The following is a 20,519-nucleotide window of genomic DNA, read 5'->3' on the forward strand; positions in this document are numbered from 1 at the left end:
TCTTTATTTTCCCCAGGAGAATAGCTACCTTTAGAATAAGAAATTCCTTAATGAGAAAATCCAATAACTTGGGGTATTTTTTTTATTTTTGGCAGGGGAGGGCTACGGATCACATCTTCTGCAATATTTCCAAGGTAAATGCCACTGTACCAAATCACCTGCTACGCCTCTTTCATTGCAGTTACCTGACTTCCTACCAGTGCTGTTCCCCAAAACAGAAAACAACAACAAAGAGCTCCCTGAGCAAGCCCAGCCAATACTTTTCCTGCAAGCTCCCCTCAACAATGTTCACATTCCATGACTCATATAGCAGCGTTCGTGTTACCACATGTGTTTTTTTCTTTAATTGTTACATGTATTCACTTTCTTCTCCATCCAAGCCAGAACAAAGTCCTGCCCCTGCATAATATGAGTCATAAATCTCAAATCTTCTCCCTCTCTATCTGAGAGAGGAGGTATAACTTTATCTCCTTCTCTACTGCACACAAATCTAATGAGAGGAAAATCATCACCCATTGATAAAAGAGTAGTAACAATCAGAAATAAGAAATAACCATTTCCTCTGCATTCCCGGCTATGAAATAACTTTTAGTGGACTTCCAACACAGAAACATTCAGTCTACAGCAGGTATTATCACACAGTCTCAGCGTGTCAGAGTCAAACTGTACCCAGGCCACTGTATCCCTGCCTGAAGACACATCACAGTCTGCTTAGGAGTGCCACTTTTGAATACACAATCTCATGAAAGATCTAAGAACATTTTTAAAGTCATCAAGTTTAGAGGAAGCTTAAAAAAAAAAAAGAATAAACTACTCTCTCCTTCTTTTCCATATATCGAAAGTCATCTTTTCAAAAGCACATAACTGAAAATAGGAGATGCATGGTGTGCCTGAATAAAGTAAGCATTTCAAGTTATTGGTTTAGCTTTGCTGAGATATAGCACTAGGTCTCTAAGGAAGTGGATAGATTAAGATCACATTTCATTGTGAAAATTTAGGACTCTAAAATGTTTGCTATCATCTAGTTCTAGGTTATCTCTGAATAATTAATTTCATGGTATTTCTGCCATCTTATTTCCTCAAATGCAGCCTCTTTTTCTAGCTTTCTTAGCATTTTTCCATGTCCTTTCCTCCCACTTAGTGCTCATTCCTGGGCTCTCGATCACTGCATGTTTGTTACATGGTCCAGTTTGCTGCTTCCTGGAAGAGCATCTCCTGCCTATAATGCCTTTGAGAATAAAGTCTTTCCGAAGCCATTAATATTCAGAAGGAGCCACATAGTAGTACTCAAAATGTATTCATTCAATGAATGAATGAATTCTCCTAACCACATTACTCATCAAATTGTCTAAAGTGGTTTTTTCCTTTTAATCTTGTATATAGTCCCATAGGAGATAAGAAAGTTGACTCACAGAAGGTAGAAATATATTACCTAAGCAAATCTAGAACCTAAAAATAGGGTGCATTCTAACAATAGATTGTAGCAGATGGTTCACCAATAATAACCAACTCTCGCTCTTCTCACCTTCTCATGATAAGAAATGACACACAAACTGTCTTTAAAATTGCTTATCATCAATAAGGGGAAAATGAATCAAAGAAAAAGAGACAATCAGTGCTTTCAAGAGATACTTCACATGTCAGTTCTGGCTACTTAGAGGGCTGAGATTGTGGAAACTGGCAAAAAAAATTTTTTTAATCTTAACTGCTTAAATGGTTAGCAGTGCAAAAGTATATTTAAAACAGCCAGATTTAAAGTCACTGCAGATTTAGGGTATTTGTGATCAAGATCTTACCATGTATCCACTGTTGGTTTTATACAGGTTGGTGTGCTTTTTGTCTGCTGTTTCTTTTATTCAGTGATTGATTGATTGGTTTTTAGCAGTTTAAAACAATAGACATTAATTATCTTGAAGTTTCTATGGCTCAGGAATCTGGATACAGATTAGCTGGGTGCTTCTGGCTCAGGGTCTTTCTCAAGGCCATCATTAAGGTGTTGGCTAGGGCTGCCCAAGCAAGGAATTCTAATTTTAATAGAGAACGCAATAGCCAGGAAATTAATCAATGCATTTAAAAAAAAAATTTAGAGTGTTTTGTTTCGTTTTGTTTTTGCCAGGATCTCACTATGTTTCTCAGGCTGGACTTGAAGTCCTAGGCCAAAGGGATCCTTCCCCCTGGCCTCAGCCTCTCTAGTACCTGAGACTATTGTCCTGCCCCACTAGGCCTAGCTTAATTAGTGCAGTTTGTTTGTTTGTTTGTTGAGACAGAATTTTTGCCCAGGCTGGAATGCTTGTTGCCCAGGCTGGAGTGCAATGGCGAGGTCTCGACTCACTGCAGCCTTTGCCTCCTGCCTCAGCCTCCCCAGCAACTGGGATTACAGGTGCCCACCACCATGCCCAGCTAATTTTTTGTATTTTTAGTAGAGACAGGGTTTCACCATGTAAGCCAGGCTAGTCTCAAACTCCAGAACTCAGGTGATCCGCCTGCCTTGGCCTCCCAAAGTTTTGGGATTACAGGCGTGAGCCACCGAGCCCGGCAATTAGTGCAGTTGTAAAAGCCACAACAAGGCCAGGTGCAGTGGCTTATGCCTGTAATCCCAGCACTTTGAGAGGCGGGCAGATCACCTGAGGTCAGGAGTTCGAGACCAGCCTGGCCAACATGGTGAAACCCCATCTCTACTAAAAATAAAAAAATAAAAAAATAAAAAAAAGATTAGCCAGGCATAGTGGCGCGTGCCTGTAATCCCAACTACTCAGGAGGCTGAGTGAGGAGAATCTCTTGAACCTGGGAGGTACAAGTTGTAGTGAGCAAAGATTGTGCCACTACATTCTAGCCTAAGTGACAGAGTGAGACTCTGTCTCAAAAACAAACAAACAAATAAATAAATAAATAAATAAATAAATAAAATAAATAAATAATAAAAATCCAGGACATATAGACAAAAGTTAATAATATTTCTAAATAAGCAATATTATCTCATTTGTAAAAGTGAAGAGTATTAAGAATATTTTAAACAGGTTCTCAGTACACTGTTCATTCTGAAACAGTAATGCCCAAGGGAAGAGTAGAGGTACAGATTTTCTGAAATAATTGGGCTCCAAAGTCATTTCAACTCGACTCCAGAATGCAGCGTTATCACATGAACTTAACGCCTCCTCTTCTCAAACCCACCACAGCATTGCCCTAACTCAGAGGTTGAAGATAAAACAGTTAACCTATCCAACTAGCCCCTATAGCTCCTGCCCTCACTCTGGCCATTCCCACCTCTTCAGTGTCATCACACTCCCTGCTCCCTTCTCCCTCAGTGGCCCCTCGAAACCAACCTATGTCTTCCCACCTCCAACCTTTGCACATATTGTTCCCTCTGTCTTGGCTGTTCTCCCCACTTCACTGCCTATTCTATCCATTTGACTCATAATGATCCCTTGGACCTTATCTCAAAAGTCTCTTCCTCAGAGCTGTGCTTAGGTTTCCCACAGCCCCTTATACATAGTATTTTTTCTTTAGGGCACTTAAAGCCCGTATAAAAGAAGGCTTTCCACAGAGTCAGCCTTTTGTCCTTCCATCCCTTCTGCTGTGTGATGTACACAGCATTCAAGGCACCATCTTAGAAGCAGAGACGGAGCAGTGTCCTCACCTGACACCAGAACTACTGGGCCCTTGATCTTGAACTTCCACCCTGCAGAACTGGGAAATAAATCTCTATTATCTATAAATTTCCCAGTCTAGGATATTTTGTCATAACAGCACAAACAGACTAAGGCACTCTCCTTCTGTCATTCATTTTCTCCAAGACCTAACCCTATTGACTTTTGCTGTTTCTGTGAAGCCAGAGCTGGGAGAAAGAACACTGGAGGTAACTTCTCATTGAAGTCCACCTACCAACTTAAATTTTATAATTTAAATTATTGAAGTGATTTAAATCAAATTATTTAGTTCTTACTCTGGCTTCTAGGAAAGATGGGAGGCTGACTTTTCATTCCATAAGAAAGTCAGAATGCTTCAGTTTTGTATTATCTATTTGTCTGGATTATCTTAGCCATTATTATAGATAACTGTGACCTGATCACACAGGGGCTTTCCATTTTAAGTTTTTGTGAAAATGATCCTTGTCAAAATGGATCACTTCTTATGAAAGCCAAGCTGTATGAAAATCAGTAATAGCTAACTGTATTCTACTTATGTTGAGACTATGAGTGCTCTATAATTATTTTTTTTTTTTTTTTTTTTGAGGCAGAGTCTCGCTCTGTCGCCCGGACTGGAGTGCAGTGGCCGGATCTCAGCTCACTGCAAGCTCCGCCTCCCGGGTTTCCGCCATTCTCCTGCCTCAGCCTCCCGAGTAGCTGGGACTACGTTGGTTACCTGTTATTCATTCATCTACTCATTCCTTCAGCAAATACTTACTGATGACAATCTTTGTGCCATGCATTGTCCTAGCATCCAGTAGGCAAAGATCAATGAGAGTTTCCCCATAGCCTAAGGAGTCCACAGTCTTGTAGAACAAATGCATCTTGCTTATACTCAAAAGAAAAAAGAGACATTTTCAGGTCAGAAGATAGAAATTATCTTTAAAAATCCTAACTGTGCTTAGAATAGTAAAAGTTAACAAAGTAAACTTTGATGATGCGACACCATCTTATTGTTAGGAGTAAGCAAAAGAGGCACAAAGATGATCCTGTATTTTCAGAGACACCCACCACTATGCCTATGAAAGTCTGCAGTATCTCCCAGGAAGCCTTTTTTTTGTTTGTTTTTTCCTCTCCTTGAGACAGAGTCTCCCTCTGTCTCCCAGGCGGGAGTGCAGTGGCACAATCTCAGCTCACTGCAATCTCCACCTCCCAGGCTCAAGTCATCCTCCCACCTCAGCGCCCCCAACCCCCTCCCCCTAGTAGCTGGGATTACAGGCGGATGCCACTACACTCAGCTAATTTTTGTATTTTTTTAGTAGATATGGGGTTTTGCCATGTAGCCAGGCTATCCTCAAACTCTTGGCCTCAAGTGACCTTCCCACCTCAGCCTCCCAAAGTGCTAGGATTACAGGCATGAGCCACTGCGCCCAGCCCCCAGGAAGCTTTCTAAGAAATGACTTCTTTCAGGGAAGTTTTACTTGTGGTTATAACTGTGGTCCTATCTGAAGACTAATGAAACACTAACGTGGTTTTTATAAGTTCTCTACTACAAAACCAAATGACCACCTCAAGGTATGCTTAGGGCTTCCCATTTGTTTTGGGGATCCCTAAGACCACCCACATGTCCAGTGATTCACCAGAAGGACTTGTGGGAGTCAACATATATTTATCCACAGAGTGTCTATTCATGAGCACATCAGAAGCATGCACATGAATTTCTCCAGATTCTGGAGCATTATCCACCTAAGAGTTCCTTTCTCTACCAGCAAAAACTGCAGTAATGTATGTACAGCTTCTGCCTAGGGAGACCGATTAGAAAGAAATTCAGCATTCAAAGTTTATATTGGGGCTGGTCATGTGGGCACACTTTGCTTGGCAATGAAAAATTCCAGACTACCAGAATACAGTAGATATTCACTATAAATTATATTGCTTGTACAGGTTAGGCACAGTGAATCTTCCTTATCTGTTAGGAAATGGAGAGAACATTCCAAAGGCCACGTTCTCAGCACGCCCTTCTGAAGAGTAGTAGCCTTGGGCTTGCTATGTTATTTATTCTGTGCACACCACGTTTTAAATCTTCTGTTAGAATATATGTTGTAGGAAATAGAAAAGTTAACTTTTATTTCTCTTTGTATACATGGCTCAGGAAAATGAGGCTAACCTCAATTTTTAGGTACTGTTATCACTAAAGTTATTTCTAACAATTATCATGTTTAGATAGATATTACCATTACTAATAGTATTATTGCTGCCAATTTTAGTAGTAATTATTAGTAGTGGTGACAATACTATTAATTTTTATAGTTAATATAGTATGTATTATTTTACAGAATATTCATATATTAATAATGTATTCACTGATCTTTAACTAATCTTTGAAAGATTTTAACATGCTGATATAATGAAAATTTAAAGAGATTCTTTGTTTGGTTCCTTATCCTCTAATCTGTTACATTCTTTAACAGGACAAACTTACTGCAACTTGAAGGACCCAACCATGGATTTGAGGCGTGTGAAGGAATATTTCTCCTGGCTCTACTATCAATACCAAATCATTAGCTGCTGTGCTGTTTTAGAGCCCTGGGAGCGATCTATGTTTAACACCATCTTACTAACCATTATTGCTATGGTGGTATACACTGCCTATGTCTTTATTCCAATCCACATTCGCCTGGCTTGGGAATTTTTCTCAAAAATATGTGGATATCACAGTACCATTTCTAATTGATCTTGTTCACGTTCAGTGAAATGGCATTGCATATTTATATATTGCTTAGAACTTATTGATTTAGGTAACTATTGTGTCTTCCTTCACTATCTGACCTGAAAAGCACTCTCTTCTCTATGCACTCTTATATTCTGCCTTTCTGCCTGGAGTTTGAAATAGATGTCTCTTCAGTTTCTTTTGCACGTGCTACATTGTGCATCAGACCATAGATAATACAATGACTTTACCTCACAAATCAAATTCTCTCAACACAAATCTATGAATTTAGTTTATTTAAAATCAGAACAATTTCCTACAAATTTTTTTTGGAAAATAGGCTCATAACAGACCTACCAGAATCATACTTAAAGTGCTCCCTTGACACTTATTCTGTACTGAAGGGTAAATTTTAAAAATTCTTTTTAGGCTACTGTCAGAAGTATCCTATCTTTGTTTATGATGTATAAAAAGATGTGAATAAATTATATGGAACCCCTAAGTCTTATTTTCTAGTAAACTGATGATACTGGAAATTCTTTTACTTCAAATGCAAAAGAGTAAACTGGAGGCAATTATTTCCTTTCATCCACAGTTCATGAATTGTTTTAAATGCTTCTTAAAGCCTGGCTTTATAACCGTTTAAAATCAACAATGTTGATTTTAGATAACCAAGTAAGTATTATAATACAAAATAATTTTAAGTGTAGGAAACTAAAGTATAATCAAAGTAAATTCATATATTGTGATTTGTGGTATTGCCTTGCCTTGCATGATGCTGGGGGGAAAAGAGAAAGGAAATTGTTTTCTTTTTGTGCTTTTATTCAGTGGAGGGGGAAAAAAGCATGTATTGGGCCACAGGAAGAAAAGCTAATAAGTAGGCTGGAAGTAATATTCTACCAGCAGGAACTCAATGGCTCCAGTTAAGTGCTTTGATATAGTGGCTCCTTTGCAGAGCCAAAACAAGATTTATTAAATTTCCTTCAAAGTGTTTATCTTTAAAACAAATATAAGGTTTTAATTATACTGCTGAAGCGAATGTGAATGCCAAAGACTAAGTTTTACAGTTTTGCTTTCCTCCCAATAAATATTAATGTATGTAATTCTAGAGGGTAAAAATGTAAATAGGTTTGAACAATATTTGCACCTTTGTTTGTGTTATGAAAACATTTTTTCCAAGGCGAGCTGGAGAGAAAGATGTTTGGCATGCCAAATTAACTTGCATGTTTGTTAAAAAAACAAACACATGCTTTGAAGAGAAACCAGATCTGAACATGTATTTGTTGAGTTTTGCAAAATAAAATTAATTTTGTAAGTAAATATCTATTTCCAGATTTACTTTTTTTTCATATTGCACTAAATATCTAGATGGTACATTGCATATTTCTCCCCAGCTTATCATTTTTTACTAATCCAATGTGGTAACTGGTCTTAAAATGGTAACAAAAACCTAACATTTATCAAGGGACTTCTCCACGCTGGACACATTTTCCATGTTCGAGTAGGTGCAAAGGTCTCCTACTTACAGGTAAAGACCCTGAAACTTGAAAAGGTTACATTTCTTATTCAAGGTCGATTAGCTACCAGTAGCATAGCAAGGATGCAAATCCAGGTCAGGACCACACCAGGCCCTGCAAATATTTTGCACACGAAAGCCCAGGGGAGGACAAAATGAACAAATGAAAGCTGATGGGATGAGTGTCACCAACGTTTGAAAGTAGAACTCCATCAAATAAAAAGAAGAGCATTAGGAGACAGCCAAGGTTGGAGGAATGATAAGCTGAGGTCCCAGCTGTCACCTTTTTTGCTGTGCCTAGGATGCTGTGTTCACCCATTTCTATGCTTTCAAGGCCCACATGCCTATTTTGAAAGATTGCTTTCACTTCTAAATATTTAAAGAGAATTCTCAGTTAAGCATGAACTTGGATGCATTCCCAGTTCATAATGATTCAACACCCTTATATACATGGACCCCGGCTAAGCACTCTTGGAATTCAATCACAAAGATACGGCATTGACCTTCTCAAAAAATCCTCCGTCTAAAAATAAGAGAGAGTTAAAATAAACATGAATAGACACAGCAAAGCTTAATAAAAGATTATTGCAAAACACCACCCCAAGATGTCACTTCGAAGGTGTTTCTTACGAGCGGTCAAAATAATAACACAGCGTCCAAAAAACATAATCAAAAATAGTTTGGGGGAAAAAACCTATCAGCGTGTAGTGGGAAAGAAGAGTAAGCATTACTTTCCCTGCCTGCTAAGTTTATTTTCTAGACATGGCAGAGACATACTTTACCTTGACCACAGTTTGCCTAGATTAGAAATACTTTTCATGTGTTTTTCCTTTGCTTCCATTACTTAGATATTTCAATGATGTGTACAGAACTTAAAAACAAGAAAGGCCAAAGGTTCCGTGGTTCCAGTGAACTTGCATTTGTCACTCACCAAACGAGAAATTGTAAAATGTTCTTCCCTGGTATTGGCCAAGTCAACAATTACTTTTATCTGCTTGTGCAACAAAAAAACACAAAATGTCAACATATCAGGCAGTTTAAATATCAAGATAGGACTAACCAATCTTCATTAGGTTGTGGGAAAAAAAAAGTCACTCGTCCGCATTTTCTGTTTTTTTCTTCTTCTATCACAAATATATTTAGATCCTCTTATTGGGGTGATCCCCAGTAAGATTTGTCCTTATTTCTGTATCCACTGATACAGAGCTCAGCAAATTCCCACCCAAGAGGACATTATGTAGCTCCTTCTACCCTGTGACCACACAAAAACAAAGAAGCTCAGTGTCTGTATTGGGCCAACCTCAAGATAGACAGCTCCTGGCTATGGACCAAAAGAGTAACAGTCATTCATTCATTCAATAAATTTATTAAAAGTCAACTATGTATTGATGGATAGATAGAAGGATAGAAAAACGAAAACATATGTGATGAAGAAAATATAACAATAGAAACTAGATGCTAGGTATACAGGTATTCATTGTAAAATTCTGTTAACATTGTGTTTGAAGATTTTTACTTAAAAACATAGGGAATAAAATCCGACCATGTGCTAGTCTTTGGGCTTCGTACTAGAAAATGAAAATGAATGAGACAGAAGCAGAAACATCTCTGGATTTATTAATGATACTATCTGGTAGGCAAGATAACAACAACAAAAAATTCAAGCAAACAAAATATTTATGAATTGTGATAAAGTTAAAAAAAAAAAAACACTAGTGTGCTAGAAAGACAGCGACAGGTGGCGGGGGATGATGAAGCCCTTGGGGCAAAGGGAACATAGTTCTTCCAGCTGCAGTAGAGCAGGATTCAAGCTTCTCTAATTGAGGGACTGTAAGCAAGGAGGTGATGTGGAAGGAATGTGATGTCATTTATGCTGTAAGATGATGGCACTGGCTGTGGTGTAAGAGTGAATGGGACAGAGGCATGATTTACCACCATAACCTGTTTCAGACCATGATCCAAGTCCCCCATTCTTTCTGGAACCTCAAGATGGCATATAAGCATCTATATCCACTTTAGGGTGTTGGGTAATCATTCTATGATTCTTCTCCATGCACATTAATAAATTTGTCTGCCACTTCTCCTATTAAGCTGCCTTTTGTCAGTTGATTTTTCAGTGAATCTTCAGAGGCCAAAAGGGACGTTTTCCCTTGGTAACCCCCTGAAACCCTACTTATCTCTCGCACCTTACCATGCAAATGCAATACCTTCCTCCCAGTCCTGAGTTATATTTACCTGAGCCAGAGAAGGTACCTGGCTTCAAAGAGGGAAAAGAGAAGTTCATCACCCACATATGCATATTCTGTACCTTTCAGGTGTTGGCTGCCTCAGAATTATGCAGGTGTTCCATCTGAAGAGCACAGAGAACCACAGCACATGGTTTTTTGCACTACATATTCTCATAAAAGCTCACCAAATGAATGGATTGATGAACAAATCAAGCCCTTTTACAACTCCAGAGTAGAGGCATCAAGTCATATTCCAGACATGATTTGTCACTAGCATTTTTATGAAGTCACTCACCTAAGGTGAGTTTTTAAACATCTGGTGAAGGTTTTGAGAGACCTTTGTCCCTCTCTTGTATTCTCCTACCCATTATTCCTTCTCTCCTGCTCCTATTTATTCTCACAGCAATCCCCACATGAGCATTTTTTTAAAAGGGAGGACTTTTTTTTTTAAAGTTCATTGATCCATCTGTAAAGATCGGCAACTGTTTTCTCCTCAAGTACTGGACCATTTGTTCTCAGCTCTGGTTGTACATTAGAATCGTCTGGGAGCTTTAAAAACTACCAATGCCTGGCCCTGACCAGAGAAACTAAATTGAAACCCCCAGAAGGGAGTGCCCAACATAGTAGTTTTAAAAACTCCCCAGATAATTCTAATACTTGGCCAAGATTGAGAACCACTTTAACAGGCTTTTAGTGAATGCTGATTAAATCACTAAAATCCATCATCAAGCTGGATACTCCTCCTCTGTACCCTCTCACTTGCCAGGCTTGTCGAACATGTCTATAATATGATTAAGGAACTACTCTTTCTCTAGATACAGTCTTGATCATAACAAACAGCGCTTCCTTACTGTTTTTCAGTAAAAGTACTCAACACTCCCATAGAAGCTTGAAGTGCTTAATAGTTAGCATCACAGTCCCCACTGCATTTTGTTCCACTTAATGATGTCTTCAATCATTTCATCATGCATCATTTAAAAGCAGTAAAATATCACAAATTATGCTTACAGGCATGAAGCTCTAAAGAACACTAAGGCTGCTACTGATGAGCTTGGTGGAGCACTTTCATTTGCAACGTGAGTACAAGATCGTGTCATAATAATTTGGTTAAGTCAGATAGATAGTGCCATCAGCACCGCTGCAGAGCATGCAAATCTGTGCATTTCACAATAATATCACAATAGGGCACCTCATGGATGAATGAGTGTACCTTGCTTCCTTTTGTTTTTAATTACTTGTAGTTATATGTATTTATTTTAACAAACTTATTTGGATCCAGACTTGGCTCCAGAACCGGTGTGGGTTTGTTGTTGTTGTTGTTGTTGTTGTTGTTTGTTTGTTTGTTTAAGATTTAGGGGGTACATGTGCAGGTTGGTTACACGGACATGAGGATATAATGAATATATTGCATAATGTGCTGAGGTTTGTGCTTGTATTGAACCCATCACCCAAACAGTGAACATAGTACCCAAACGGTAGTTTTTCAACCCTTGCCCTCCTCCCTCCTTCCCTTCTTTTGAAGTCTCCTGTGTCTATTGTTTCTCTCTTTATATCTGTGTATACCCCTTGTTTAGCTCCTACAGATAGATAAGTGACAACATGTAGTATTTGATTTTCTGTTCCTGCATTTATTCGTTTAGGATAATGGCCTCCAACTGCATTCGGGTTACTGCAAAGGACATAATTTCATTACTTTTTATGGCTTTGTAGTATTTCATGGTGCATAGGTACCACATATTCTTTATCCAGTCCACCATTGATGGGTATCTAGGTTGATTCTATAACTTTGCCATTGTGAATAGTGCTGCAATAAATACACAAGTACATGTGTCTTTTTAGTAGAATGATTCATTTTCCTTTGGATACATACCCAGTAATGGGATTGCTGGATCAAATGGCAGTTTTATTTTTAGGTCTTTGAGAATACTCCAATCTGTATTCCACAGAGGCTGAACTAATTTACATTCCAACCAACAATGTGTAAACATTCTCTTTTCTCCTTATCCTGACCAACATCTGTCATTTTTTGAGTTTTTATTAATAGCCATTCCAACTAGTGTGAGATGGTATCTCATTGTGTTTTAATCCACATTTCTCTGATGATTAGTGATGATGAGCATTTTTTCATATTTTTGTTGGTCACTTGTAGGTCTTCTTTTGAGAAATGTCTGTTCATGTCATTTGCCCACTTGTTAATGGGTTTTTTTTTTTTCTTGTTGAATTGTTTAAGTTCCTTAGAGATTCTATATATGAGACTTTTGTCAGGTGAATAGTTTGCAAATGTTTGTGGCAGAAAATTTTAGTTAGAAACTAAGATAAACAAGTGATATGGATGATGGAAAGACAATCACCCCTCAGAGAGTGGAATGACCCAAGTTGTTCTTGTTCTGCCTACCTGTGTGTGCCCTTGGACAAGTGACTTCACTTCTCTGGGATCCAGTTTCTCTGCTGTGAAAAGAATGACTCCTCAGGGAATAGCATATGTGTTTTTCTCTTATTGGTTCTTGTGATCACTGGCAGGGCCACCCTAGAAGGTCATGCTGTTAAGAACTTTGAAGCTATACCTGCTCACTGGAAAGAATGCCGTTATGAACATATCAGTGTCTATCATGAGATCAGTAGAAAGGAAGTGGACTTTAAGTTCTACTAGTTCAAAAACCATAGAATTACTTTCCTAACCCAGTGCAGTGGCTGGAAACCTGTGGACATAAAATGAAAACACCTACTTACAACACTGTAACAGGTAATCTTTACAGCCACATAGAAATGTGTACACACATACTGGCAGTTTGTCTCTATATACTCAGGTACGCTTATTCTTCAACTTCAGTTCAAATTCTACCTCTTCGATTAGGCCAACTACATGCCATAACATTAAAGAGCTAATATTTATATGGCAGATACTATGCATCTGCTCTTCTAAGCATTTTGCATATGTAATTAATTTAACTCTCACAACAATCCTGTTAAGTAGATATAATTATCCTCATTCTACAGATGGGGAAAGCTGAGGCACAGATTGTTTAAGTGACTTGCTCAAGCTTACACAGTTAGTAAGGGAGCTGAGATTTGAACTGAGGCTGCAGACATGACGTGTTTAACCATTGGACGAAATGGCACCTTCTACACATCCACATAAACCATCACCATACCACACTTTTCTCTGCATTTTATCATTCACTGATTCTGTGTGATTATAGGACATCTATCAATGTAGTAAGCACTTTGAGATTTAGACAGAACATTATATAGGGTGACCATAGATCCTGGCTTGCCTACCTAGTGTTTTTGAGTGGGGATGAGGAAATTCAGAGAAGTCTTCCTACATGAAGCGATGCCTGAGTTACATCTTAGAGGATGAACAGCAATTAGCCACAATAAAATTAGCAATTAAAATCAGTTTATTCTCTAATATAAATATTCTCCCTTGCCAATTCGTTATATAACTTGGACATCTAAATATATCTTTCAGTAAACAGAGTTAGCCATCCCTCCCCAAAACTCAAAGAAAACCTCACATTATATATAAGAATAAAGTTCAATGCTATTATAATTAGAGTAACTTGCTTTTCGTATGAAAGTCTTAATATGGAACTTCTAGGTGATGTTCTTGGGCAGTTATAAAAGTAAAGAAAAATTTAATAAAATTCTTGATTAGGGAAGGAGAAAATAATTCAGGGCAAAAGAGGAAGAGAAATAGTTCCTTCTCACAGTCAAGAGCTTCAGACTTTCTAATAAATCAAAGGCAATGATCCACTAACTTCATGAGGGTGTGAAGAAATAGATGCCACATCTTCGTGAGTCCAGACAAATTAAAACTGGCTCTACTTATATACTCTGTGACCTAGTTTAGGGGTGGTTAGACCAACAGGAAAGCACGGTGACCAGATAGAATAAAAAAGGACGGTATTGGAATAGTATATTTTTTATAATCTTGTCTTTTATTTAACTTTACATTTTTCAAATTTGTTGTAATGATGAATAATTATTTAAGTTAACCATTATGGTGACTTTATATTATAGTCATGCAAAGATACTAGCCTTGTAAGACACATTTACCTATAAGACCTGAAAACACTGAGAAGCTCAGAAAATGAATGTCAGGAAAGACATGACTGCTTCTCATTTCTGCAAGGTGCAACAGAATGACTCTGAGTTAATTAATTGCTGTAATAAGATGCTCAAACCAAGCTCAAAAATTATTCTACTCTAAAGACAATCATATAGCCTGGAAATTTGAAGTTACCCATCTCCCAAATGAGGGGCAGGGAAAAAAGTGATAAATCTTATCAAAATTATGAAAGCTTTGCCCTTCCAAGAAACCAACTTAGAAAAAAGAAACAGATCAAAGATGATTTCAACTTATCAGACTAAGTTAAGAACAGAGATCAGGGCCTAGGTAAAAAGGAAAATGATCAGGAGCTTCAGATAATAGAAATAGGGTCTCAAGACCAAGTGAGAAACTCCAAAGGCTGCATTGAGAATGTTGTCTGAAAACTCTATGGTTTCCACCCCAGATAAAAAGAATCTGTAGATTCCAAATTCTTGGCTGCCCTTGGGGTTTAGGGTGGAGGAGGCATTTGGACAACCTAACCCATTTTCCCAGGTTCGATGCTAAATTCCAGCTCCACCACTTTCAGAGCACACTCCTGGAACCATTCTCGACTTTGAAAAGGTTCATTTGTGAGTTGAAAGGCTCAAGAGAATAGCAGAACAAGTTTCTATCTGAAGTCACCTAAAGTCAGTGCCCACAATTAGAATGGCCTTAAGAGTTATAGCAAACCCAGAGTTCCCATTTACACACTTCTCTGTAAGTGGGAATGTTTTGCATAAAGATGTTATGATCTTTCCACTATTAATTTATTTAGCAAACCTTTCTTTTTTACAGGACAAAGGTGAACTTGAGCACAACCCTCTATGAATGATCACAAGTTCCGTAATAGTATACTTTCTTCCTTTTGCAATTTTTCATGATGTGTGACATAATTTGCTTAACATCAATAGTGATAAGAGGTTAGGGATTGTCTATTTTTGTCCACTATTTTGTCCTCATCAACTGAAACACTCTCTGGTACCAAGTAGGCTTCCCAAAAAAATATTTGCTGAAGAGATAATACCCACTCAAAAAGTTGTGAAGACTAACTGAGAAATATACATGAAATATCCATCACAGTGCCTGGCAACTGAAATCAGTATTTGTTGAATTGAGTGAACGAATGGAGAAGATTCTACTTCACACACTCTTGGTGCCCCCTCCAGGTACCTTCCTACTTCTTGACCTTCTTTCATTACTATACTTTTCAAATGAGTACTCCATGCTTTCATTTCCTCTCTAGTTTCTCTACAATTCTTTCCACTCCACTGACCTGATTCGCTCGAAATCCACACAACTGGCAAACTCCCACTTCCTTGAAACTCTCTTCCATGTCTGTGGTTCCATGACTGCAGATTCTGGTGCAACTTTTCCAACACTTTCTTCCTTTCTGCGAGTAACTTTTGACTTTTACTCTCTCGGGGTGAGTCTCAGCAGGACTACCTTTTGAACTTTTGCCTTTCTTCTTTTATTAAATTTTAACTTAGCCATACAAGGCTTCCACTACCATTTTTGGTTAATGACTCCTAAATTTTCACATCCTCTGTATTTGCCTGACCTATAGTCCCATATTCCCAACACTGGGAAAATTCTTAAAGCTTTTCATACTCCCTGTAATCCTAGCCTATATGCAACCCTCCAAACAGTGTCTGTCTCCTCTCCGGCTCATTTAGGGTAAGAGCCACATCATGGGATTTTGTATCTCCAGCACCTAGCACAAGTCCTAGCACAAAGTAGGGAATAAATGTCTGCTAAACAAATAAAGAAAGAAATGTCCCTAGAACTATTACTAAAACACTACCATTTGAATCTCTTGCAATATCTCAAACTTCACACCAATATGATGTCCTTTCCACCCACTCCACATTTTCTTACCTCCTGAATTTCTTACTGTCAATGATACCACCATCCACCTGTCTGAGCTTATAATCAAGTCCTCTTTGACCCTTCTTTCATTTCCCTTATATTCATCAAATCTTGAACATTTCCTATAATATTTCATGTCCTATAACATTACCTATAATATTCGTTCTCCATCCTCACTGTCAAAACACAAACTTAGCAAGGCCTCCGGTCCCATCTGGATGATCACAACAGTCTTCCCATTCTCAAGACATATAAAGACTCTCTCTTACCTGCTGCAGGCTTGTAATCTAATATTCTTGACCTGGTTTTCAAGAATCCTCATAATCCAGTCTTCTCTCTTGCCACTACAAATCCAACCCCACATCAATATCCATGGCCCACTGTGTTCTTGCCATTGATCAATCAAGTGATGATTTGTTCCTTCCCTATCTGGGAGATTCCCTGTCTGGAATTCTGCCTATGGAATTCTGCCCACAATTCAAGGCTGAGATCAAATAATTTCTTACATAGGAAACTTATTATGACCATTCTAGTCCTAAGTGTTTCTTTTATTTATTTACATTTTTATTTTGAAATAATTTTAGATTTGCCAAAAAGTTGTAGAAAAAAAAGAGAGAGAGAGAGACTTTCCTTATACCTTTCACCAAGCTTCTTCTAATATTTTTAATAACAGGTCGTGTAATCATAGTATATTATCAAAACCAGGAAATTAATATTGTTACAACACTATTGACTGAACTACAGCTCTTATTTGAATTTCTTCAGTTTTTCCCTCAATGTCCTTTTTCTATTGAAGAATCAACTCAGGATCCCACATCGCATTTGATTGTCTCCTTGGTCTGCTCCAATCTGTGATAGTTCTCAGTCTTTCCTTGTCTTTTGTGACCTTGACACTTTCAATGAGGGTTCATCAGGTATTTTGTAGACTGACCCTCAATTTGGGTTTACCTAATGTTTTCTCATGATTAAATAGAGGCTTTATACCTTTTTGGAAAGATTATGGCAAAAATGATAGTGTGTCTTTCCCAGTGAACACTATCAGCAGGTGTGTAATGTTGATATGTCTCAATACCAGTGACATTAACCTTGACCACTTGGTTACTGTGGTGTTATTGGGTTTCTCCCTTGCAAATGTATTATTCTTCCCTTATAAGGGATAAGTGCTTTGGGAGAGATATTTTGAGGCTATGCTAATGTCCTATTTCTCCTCAAACTTTTGCCCACTAATTTTATCTGTCACTGGATCTTGTCTGCAATAGTTACTACTATGGTATTTCCCCAGTGATGGTTTTTTACTCCCCCTCTTTTATTTTACATTTATTAATTGGAATTCTTCTGTCAGGCTGTGTTTCTTAATATACTGGGTTTTTGTTTTTATTTTTTATTGGTATGGGTACATGGTACATGTAAATATTTATGGGGTACATGAAGTATTATAATGCATAACAATCACATCAGGGTGACCTCAAGCATTTTTTATTTCTTTGTGTTATACACATTCCAATTATACTCTTTTGGTTATTTTTAAATCTACAATAAATTATTGTTGACTTTTGTCACTCTGTTATGCTATCGAATACTACATTTTATTAATTCTAACTATACTTTTGTACCTATTAACCATCCCCACTTCTCTCCAGCCCCCACCCCCTACCCCTGCCCAACTACCCTTCCCAGCCTCTGTTGGCTATCAATTCTACTCTCAATAAATTGTTGATTTATGTTTTTCAGCAGGTGCCTAGTGTGGGGAGTACAGTCCTGGGGGTCTGGGTATCCCTGTCCAGTCACAACTCTGCTTAAAGGATATCTGACAGAAAAAAGGAGACAGAGGAACAAGAGGAACTAAAGAAGGAAGGAAGGAGGGAAAAAGTGTCTTTCCTTTTTCTTAACTATCAGTTACTTTGGAAACAACTATTATTTTAAGGGAACACTTTCCTTTCAGTAGATTCCCATGTTGAATCCCAAGGAAAGATCCAGAAACAGACACACTTCTGGCACTTATGTCAACTAGAATAATAAATGTATTATGCACCAGGGTAATGGATTCATGAGGACATTACATGCCATGGAACTTCCATTTTGGCTTTTTCTCTTCCCTTTTATAGTAAGTATATCTTAGGACAGGAAACAGGGGCTTCAAGCCATAGTACAAACTAGGAGATGGGTAACATGGAAGGCTGACATCAATCCAGCAGAGTCTGGACATCCACAGAAAGAATTTAATCTAAGCCTGTCTGCAAAATGGAGAAATATCTCCCTGGCCTGGGCACTGGGGAGATATAAAACCACACAGACCACAGCATCCCATTCTTAATTTAGCCAACTTCCTTGCCAGCAGCAGACAGAACCCTGTAAGAGTTTGAAGGTAAGTCTGTGTTCAATCCCTTCAGCAGCATTCTCCTCCCACCCCCAATCCTATGGCCTCTGTGCCCCATACAGGGAAGTAGAACACAGTGCACAACAATTCTCAAACAGGGAACTTCTCATTTATCCAGAGCTGTGGTTGGGGTGGGGGTGGGGGACCATATCACAAACACCTTGGGATTATTTAATTATTATTATTTTAATTTTTTATTCTCATATGATTGATACTCTTTAAAAAAGTAGGCATATTCTGCATCAGTTGACCACCTAATACCCACAAAATGCAATCCCTGCATTTTGTACTGCTATTTTTAATCAGGTTATAACCAAGTGATCCTATGAAGGAATAACATTTCATTTCTATGTATTAACACGTATAGCTGAATGCATTTGAGCCTGCACATCTAAATGAGAACATTCTGTATCTGCTATTGTACTTGTAATTTATTTTAACCAATTATATGACAAATCTTGAGATTTTCAATGATAGAATTACAAGACATTTTCATGGACTGAAACTTTAGTTTTTTTAAGTTACTGAATAAACTGAGGTTTGCATACGTTGTCATGAAAATGACGGGGCAGTAATATATAGGAACTGGGGCAGCTAATGAGGAAGAAATTGAGGTGGACTCAGAATGGAAACAAGGCACCAACATCCACTGGAGGCCAGATTGCCTCATTTTATACTATGCAAACAAAAGCTTACCAATAGTTCAAACAAGGAACAATTTGTGAGAGAACTGAGTCATCTTATACACAATAATTCAGATACAGTGGTATGGTAGTTAGTACCGTTTGGGAAATGGTGATTCTTTGTATGTATCTACCTCTGTACTAATCAGATTGCAGAAGTTCATTACCAGAACTTACAGTTGTAGAGATACATGAAAAATATTTTTGGTAAATGGTCCTTTAAAAATGTTTCAGTATTGTTTGGGCATGCACTATTACACTGCTTTACTGCCTTTTGACTGGCCATAGGATAAAATGAGAGTATATATTTATCGTTTAAAAGCAAAAAAAAAAAAGATAAAAATAGACTATCATGCTCCAATCAAAAGTCAACAAGTGAATAAAATGTCTTCCTATAATTAAACCCAAACACTGGCAGTTTTATTTCAATTACATTCAACTGCATTGCATTAACATTGATGATTTAACTTTTATTTTTAAATTATGCTGTTTCTTAATTTTGAATAAATTTTTGAATAAATAACAAAACCTGAATGCTTTTGTAGTTATGTATAACTATAAAGACACCAGGAAGTTTCATACCTAAATATATATTTAGATATATATATTTAGATATATATCTATAGATATGTATATATTTAGATATATATCCATAGATATGTAGATATATACCTGTATAATTTAAGCCACAGTATAATGACATAATTCAAATCACTCTGGGAGGGAAGGGTCCAAAGTGAAAGGAAAAAAAAACACAAAGTAATAAGAAGTTAAAGGAAATTATTAACAAAATGACCCTATTTACAGTGGATATCCAGCAGAAACAGACCATGGGCAAGTTGCTTTAACTTCTCTAAGCTTCAGTTTACCTTTTCTGTAAGAATAGTTATATGTGTACTAAATTTGTAAATGCACAGGGGAAAAAGTATCTGGAAGAAGCCATGTCCCACTGTCAATAATGATAACTTTTGAGAAAAAAAAAAAAGTGGTTTGAGGGACAGAGGTCAGAATAACTGAATTGAACTTTTTACTCTATAATTTTACTCTATAATTTCTGTAATGTTTGAATTGTGTACAAGTATACTCATCTAATAGAGTAAAACATAAAGTTATTGCATAAATAAAAGGTCAGTAGAACACTCAAGTGGTGAAAAGAGCATGGACTTTAGCTTCAGAAAACCTAGCACTAAAATTGATTCAGGTGATTCTTACGAGCTGTGAGACCTTGGGCAACTCACTTAACTTCTTTAAGCCTCAGTTTTCCTTATCTGAGAAGTATTAGTAATAATAGCTATGGAGATAATGTGAGGATTAAATAAGACTAAGCATGCAATTCAGACTTGAAATGATCAGGCTTCCCCAGGGTTGCTGGCTTCAGGGTTCTGCATCATTTCTTGTTGTTTTCCCTAGTCAGCAAGTG

At 37.6% G+C, this 20,519-nt stretch overlaps 1 protein-coding gene across 4 annotated transcripts in view; it reads left to right on the forward strand.

Annotated features, from left to right (window-relative positions):
* The window catches only part of SPTSSB (serine palmitoyltransferase small subunit B), a 33,788-nt gene extending 26,132 nt beyond the window's left edge, over positions 1 to 7,656 (forward strand). For 2 of the 4 annotated variants that reach the window (XM_033202549.1, XM_033202566.1), the window contains 2 exons: positions 96 to 134; positions 6,098 to 7,656. In XM_033202549.1, the coding sequence (XP_033058440.1) occupies positions 6,130 to 6,360 (231 nt within the window). In that variant the 5' untranslated portion in view covers positions 96 to 134; positions 6,098 to 6,129 and the 3' untranslated portion in view covers positions 6,361 to 7,656. Of the gene's footprint in view, positions 1 to 95; positions 135 to 842; positions 900 to 6,097 lie in introns of those variants that run through there. The other 2 variants (XM_033202577.1, XM_033202556.1) reach the window with 2 other exon arrangements.
* Positions 7,657 to 20,519: the final 12,863 nt, after the last annotated feature.

The sequence above is a fragment of the Trachypithecus francoisi genome, unplaced genomic scaffold (assembly GCF_009764315.1).
Source record: "Trachypithecus francoisi isolate TF-2019V2 unplaced genomic scaffold, Tfra_2.0 Lachesis_group0, whole genome shotgun sequence".
Classification (NCBI taxonomy): domain Eukaryota; kingdom Metazoa; phylum Chordata; class Mammalia; order Primates; family Cercopithecidae; genus Trachypithecus; species Trachypithecus francoisi.